Below are 6632 nucleotides of genomic sequence, written 5' to 3' on the forward strand. Positions count from 1 at the left end.
CAGCCAGCCCAGGGAGCTGCTGCCAGGGCTGGGGGAGAAGGGCTGTGGGCAAGGAGCAAACCTGGCAGTTGAGGGAGAACCTTTTCCATGTCTCAGTGTTACAGGGTCAGACCTGCTCACAGCTCCAGATCACTACACCATATTTAATACAGAATTTTTTGCAAAGCTCACAAAAGACAGGGACTACAGGAAAGGAATTAGTCCTGCTGGTAGTTTCCTGCTTAGGCATTGTAGCAGAGACATTGTTCTCTCAGGTCAGGAGGCTGCACTGAAATTCCAACTCTTTTACTCTCAGAGGTGAATATTTCAGGCAGTGTCAGAAATGAGCACAGGACCCTGGGCAGTGCTGAGCCTTCCCTTGGGGGTGGGCACTCTCCTGTGCCAGCCCTTGGCTTCTCTGTGGGAGGGCTCCTGTCCTGCTCTGTCCAGCACAGCTGCACCTCTGGGCTGGCACAGGGGACACTTCCCAGAGCTGCCCTTTCAAGCAGCGCTGCCCTGCTCTCAGCACAGATCCTGGTGGGGTTTTTAAAGATGAATCTGTGTGTGAAGTGCTCTTCAAGGCAGCCAAAGGGAAAGTGCAGAGCAGATGGGAAACAGGCTGAGAGGCACTGCAGCTCTCCAGGCTCTGCAATAAGCAACGGAGAGCTCAGCCCTTCTGCCTGTCCTGTCTCAACAATCTTCAGATTTCTAATCAGAAAAATTTACCCCTAACCCCCCCCCCCACCACGTGTTATGACTGTAACCAAAAAACCCAGTCCAAACTATTTTAAGGATACACTGTACCTCTCTCCTGCAGCCCAAATTACTCCAAGACAACAGTACAGGAATTGAACTCTTCCATCAAAGCTGGGTTCCATGTGACATCCCCTGTGATCATGAGAGCTGTCCCAAACCAGCTCCATGTCTGCACTGCAGCAGAGCAAAGCTGAGTCCTTGGCAGCACATGGGCAGAGCTCCTGCTCCTCACAGAACCCTCAGAGAGCACAAATCAGAGAAAAGAAATGCCTTGACTTGGAGGGGATTTCCCTGAAAACTGCACTGGCTTTGCTGAGAGGGGGCTGTGTTAATTGTTCCCTGTGCTTTCCTTTTCTTAACAGACCCTGTCCTAATGAACAGCAAATGTCCAACAGCAGCTCCCTCACCCAGTTCCTCCTCCTGGCATTCGCAGACAGGAGGGAGGTGCAGCTCCTGCACTTCTGGCTCTTCCTGGCCATCTCCCTGGCTGCCCTCCTGGCCAACGGCCTCATCCTCAGCGCCGTAGCCTGTGACCACCACCTGCACACCCCCATGGGCTTCTTCCTGCTCAACCTCTCCCTCACAGACCTGGGCTGCATCTGCACCACTGTCCCCAAAGCCATGCACAATTTCCTCTGGGGCACAATGACCATCTCCTACATGGGATGTGTTGCACAGGTTTTTCTGCTTGTCTTCTTTCTTCCAACAGAATATTTCCTCCTCACCATCATGTGCTACGACCGCTACGTTGCCATCTGCAAACCCCTGCACTACGGGACCCTCCTGGGCAGCAGAGCTTGTGCCCACATGGCAGCAGCTGCCTGGGCCACTGGCTTTCTCTATTCTCTGCTGCACACAGCCAATACATTTTCCCTGCCCCTGTGCCAGGGCAATGCCCTGGGCCAGTTCTTCTGTGAACTCCCACACATCCTCAAGCTCTCCTGCTCACACTCAGGCTACCTCAGGGAAATTGGGCTCATTGGGGTCAGTGCCTGTTTAGGGTTTGGTTGTTTCATTTTCATTGTTTTCTCCTATGTGCAGATCTTCAGGGCTGTGCTCAGGATCCCCTCTCAGCAGGGACGGCACAAAGCCTTTTCCACGTGCCTCCCTCACCTGGTCGTGGTCTCTATTGTTATCAGCACTGGTATGTTTTCCCACCTGAAGCCCCCCTCCATCTCCTCCCCATCCCTGGATCTGGCACTATCAGTTCTGTACTCGGTGGTGCCTCCAGCACTGAACCCCCTCATCTACAGCCTCAGGAACCAGGACCTCAAGGATGCCCTGAGGAAAATGATGACTGGATGCTTTTCAGGAGCAATAACCTGCCTCTTTTCTTCTGCAGAACATTCCTTGTGTAACCCTTTACTGGCCCAGCCTGCATTCTAAAGCTTTTGAGAGTGGCAGTGGGGGAGTCTTCTTATAATTTTTCTTCTTTTAATGTTCTTAACACAGAAATTTATTTTTCATCCCTTATCTAATTCACTCTCTACCTCTTTGTTTTGACCCACAGTTGTGTAAATGAGGAATCATTCTCTGTGTGCATTTAAACAAAATAAAATTCCTGCAGCAAGGTATTTGTCAAACATCCTGCCTTTGTTATTCTGTACATGAGGAATCACAGTCACTGAGTACAATAAAGGAGGGGGCTGTACCAGAGCCAGGGGTGGGCTTTCCAGGAGGGTGTCCTGAAGAACTCTCCAGCACACAGGCTGCATGGAGTGGAGTCCTGCCCTGCCCTTTGTGCCATTGGAAACAACCCATGGTCCTGCCCAGCCTTGTTCTTGGCTACTGAGCCTTCCAGGACTATGGCAGAGGGTGGAGAGGAGTGATCCCCATCCTGCTGGGTCTGCTCCCCACCCTGACCAGCATGGCCAGTGCAGGGTCAGCCCGAGGTGCCACAGCCCCTCCCTGTGCAGAGCAGCACCTCCAGCTCAAGGCCCTGCAGGGATCCCAGGCTGGGATCTGCAACTGGCCAAGGCAGCCTGGACACACTGACCTGGGCAAAGGGATGTCCCTGCAGAAGAGCAAGGCAGCATTTCTGGGCCTGCAGAGAGGAATCCCTGACACAGAGAAAGCTCTTTCTGCAGCCCCCCTGGGGACAGGCTGCTCTGTCCCTGGGCCAGGACTCTGGGCTGGGCTGGGCAGAGGGGCTGGCACTGAGGGGCACAGTCAGGCTGTGCTGGGCATCTCCTGGAGGTGACACCAGGGCTCCTGCAGTTTCCCTGACCTCCATTTCCTCCTGCCATGCTGAGTGTCCAGCCCCTGAGCTGATGGGGATGCTGAGACTCCTCTCTGTGCCCCAGGAGCTGCTGTGCCCTTCAGAGGGGCTGGGGCTGTGGGGGGAGTGCCCAGAGCTCTGCAGCACCCTGGGCTGGGCACTGCTGTGGGGCCAGACCAGACTGGGCTGCTCCACCAGTTGACCTCTATAATGAAATCACTTCTAATTTTCTCCTGAAGAACCATGAGAATATGTGTTGTGTCCTGAGCACTAATCTGGAACTGTGGGATAATAGAAAAGGTTTTGGTGTCAGGGATATTGAGAAGGCTGGGCAGTGTCACTGGGAGACCTCTCCCAAAGACTTGGAAAGGCCAGAGCCATCCCAGAGCTTCCTGGGGCCTTGGGAAAGGTAGACATGGAACCAGTCTGCAAACAGGGCAGCAAGGAGGGTTGGTAGACTTCCAGACTGCTCAGGCTCAGCAGGGAAGGGGATAGGGCAAGTCCTCCTGCAGCCATTCCCAGGCTATGGAAGGACAAGGCAGGGATTGCAGAACCCCTGTGGGAGGGAAAAGAAAGGGATGTTGTGTGCCCAGACTGTTTCAAGGCCCTTGACATGGTCTCCTGTGGTCTCCTTATGGCCAGACTGGTGACAGCTGGACTGGAGAAGTGAAACGTGGTGAGTGGGAAGTTGAATGACTGACGAGGGTCAAAAGTCATGGCACAAATTCCTCTTGGCAGCAACTCCCAGGTGACATCCATCAGGGACCAGCCCTTGACCATTCCTATGGAACATCTTTATTATGTCTCTGGATGATGGGATGAAATGCACTTTCCACTCCTTTGTGGATGATGCCAAGTTGCAGCAAGTCTGTGAGAAACCTCATCTAATTAATGGTGACTTGGACAAAAAATGTGGTCAAGATGACTGAGTTGGAGAAACTTGTCCTGCCATCAGGTGCCCAGCAAGGTCCAGGACAATGAAGAAAAAACTCATGGGTCAGAGGGAAAGCAATTCAAAAGGGGAGCAAACACAACCAACCCAAACCCAAACAAACACAGAATGACAGAATATGCTGAGGTGGAAGGGACCCACAAAGATCATCCAGTCCAACCCAACTCTTCCATTGCCATCTGCCCCCACCCCAGCAGGCTCTGGAGCAAAGCACGGCTGAGGTCCAGCCCAGCTCTGCTCTGACAGAAAGAACCTGCAGTCAGGGACAGGAAGAGGACAAAGTCTCGTTTAACCAGCCCGAGGAATAATGGGCTCAATGACCTCCTGTATTCCTGGGCACTTGAATGACCCTGTGGATCAGGTTTGGTAGCAGTGAGGGGGCTGCAGGTTTTCCTTAGGGAAGAGGACATCAAGAGTTGACTCTGTGTCAGAGAGAGCCAGTTTCAGGTGGCTCCAAAATGGACCAGCCAGTGCCCAAAGCTGAGCCAAAAAGCAATTCCAGAGGCACCTGTGTGATAACCCTTTGGAGAAAGGATAAAATCCAGGGTGCTGTAACCCAGAGAGGAGTGAGAGAAATGGGGGAGAAACAACCCTGCAGGCACCAAGGGGAGTGGAGAAGAAGGAGGAGTGAGAGAGCCTTGGTGAGCACCTGGCAGCCAAAAGCCAACCCCCAGCCCTGAGAGCCACAGCTGAGCCCAGCACAAAGCTCCTTTAGGTCTGGAGGTTCTCTGCAGCAGCTTTTTAGCAGAACTGCCAGATGGGCCATCAAAGGGGATGCTCAGCTGGGTCTGAAACCTGTGTGATCCTTGTCAGCCTTGGCTCTGTAGGATAAGAAAGAACTACAGAATCCTAAATAGTTTGAATCAGATGGGACCTTTATAGGACATCTAGTCCAACCCCCCCACAGTGAACAGGTTCACGTTCAACTACATCAGGTTGCTCAGAGCCCTTTCTAACCTGGCCTTGAATGTTTCCAAGGGTGGGGCATCTATGACCTCTCTGGGTGATCCGTGTCAGTGTTTCATCACCTTCAGTGTAAAAAATTTCTTCCTTATATCTAGTTCAAATCTGCTCTTTTTTAGTTGAAAACCATTATCACTTGTCTTATTACAACTAAGTCTGTGCCCATCCTTCTTATAGGTATGATCTCAGGAGCTCCTGACAAGCCTTGACCAAACCAGCTGAGCAATGAAGTGTCCCTGGACTGGACCAAGTGCTGCTGGATGATGAATGTGGGAACAATTTGGAGTGGAACAGTTGGGGAACACAGGATAATCAGTCATCCCATGAAAGCCTTGGAACATTCGCTTCCTGAATTGTGGCCCAAATGGAATAGTTTGGATACAATTCCCAAATAGTTTGGAAACTCCAGTCATTCCTGACACCAGGATGGAAATTCAGCAGATCACTAAAGCCAGTCACCTTGGGAGCCCACAACCAGCGGGGCTGAGGGAGGCCCTGGCAGCTCCCCAGCACCTCCCTCTCAGTGGGACACCTCTGGCAGCCTCTCCCAGCTCGGGAACCCTCCAGTTTCCAACACTCCAAAGACCCTCACTGGTGCCCAGGACAATTCTGATGCCCCTCAACAAACACTCCTCCAGCTGTGACCCTTGTCTGATGGGGAAAAAAAAGGGATTTGTGGCAGTGTTTCCCTGACAACAAGGAGAATTTGGGAGAGGGACCTTTCCACACCCAGCTCTTGATGTGTCCACACATCTCTGCCTGGGTGTGGGTGTGAATTGACTGTGGTGGAAATGTTGTTCTTGGGAATCTGTAATTCAGTCACTGTTAAAATTGTAGTAAATGCTATTAAATTGCTTGAAAACTGCTCAACAGGTCAATGATTAAGTGCTACTAATCTCTTTTTCCCCCTTTGTCTCTGGATCAAAATCATTTCCGCCCTGACCCTCTTGCATCCCAAAGATCTTTGGAAATCATTCCTTTTCATCAAAAAATATATATTTTTCGTGATGTCCACTTTAAAATCTTCCTCCTTAGCTAAACTACAAAACAACTCCAATTAGCTGTAGAAGTCTTGAAGACTTGAAGACAATTAAAGGAATGAAAATAATTTGGTTTTCAATGTTTTAATGGGTACCACAGCGTGTTTGGAGTTGCATCAGCTGTCAGTCCAAGATGGGCCATGTCAGAACTGGTGAGGTTGGGGAGTGAGGAGCAAAATTGATCATCCAGGGTCAGTGTGGATCTCCTGAGGAGACACTCAGCATCAAGATCACTTGGAGAACACCTCTATCACCTCTTCTCTGAACTACAAAATTATCCATCATTGAATTAAAACAAAAAAAGTACAAACTTGGAAGACTTGTTTTGAAATTGCCTTGAAGACAATTAAAGGAAAACAAAGAGATCCTGAGGGATTTCTGCATTTTAATGAGCCCCACGGTGTGTTTGCAGCCCAGCCCATGGTCCTGAGGTGCTGAGAGAAGATTGAAGCAGCTGCTGCAGAAGTCAGAAGCCAAAGTCCAAGTGCCTTGAAGCATTGCTGGGCCCCACTGAGGGCAGGCACTGCCAAAGCCTCCCCAGGGACTCCTTGGAGCAGCTCCTTGGAGGCCAGGAGTGCAGGCAGACAAAGGCTCTGGGCAGGCCCCTGCAATGCTGAGCAAAGCCTGCCTTGGTTTTGTGGAGCACAAAGGCCAAGGGCTGAGCCCCAGGCCCTGGCCCAGCAGATCCTGTCCCTCCCGGCTGGCTCAGGGCTGTTTGGGGGGC

At 51.5% G+C, this 6632-nt stretch overlaps 1 protein-coding gene across 1 annotated transcript; it reads left to right on the forward strand.

Moving 5' to 3' along the window:
• Positions 1-1119: 1119 nt before the first annotated feature.
• LOC120324673 (olfactory receptor 14J1-like) lies at positions 1120-2037 on the forward strand (the record flags this gene model as incomplete). Its single annotated transcript, XM_039388415.1, has 1 exon — positions 1120-2037. A coding segment is annotated over exon 1 (918 nt), but the record flags the coding sequence as incomplete, so codon positions are not given.
• Positions 2038-6632: the final 4595 nt, after the last annotated feature.

Source organism: Pipra filicauda, unplaced genomic scaffold (assembly GCF_003945595.2).
Source record: "Pipra filicauda isolate LSUMZ 115617 unplaced genomic scaffold, ASM394559v2 scaffold648_size187182_pilon, whole genome shotgun sequence".
In the NCBI taxonomy this organism is placed as follows: Eukaryota; Metazoa; Chordata; class Aves; order Passeriformes; family Pipridae; genus Pipra; species Pipra filicauda.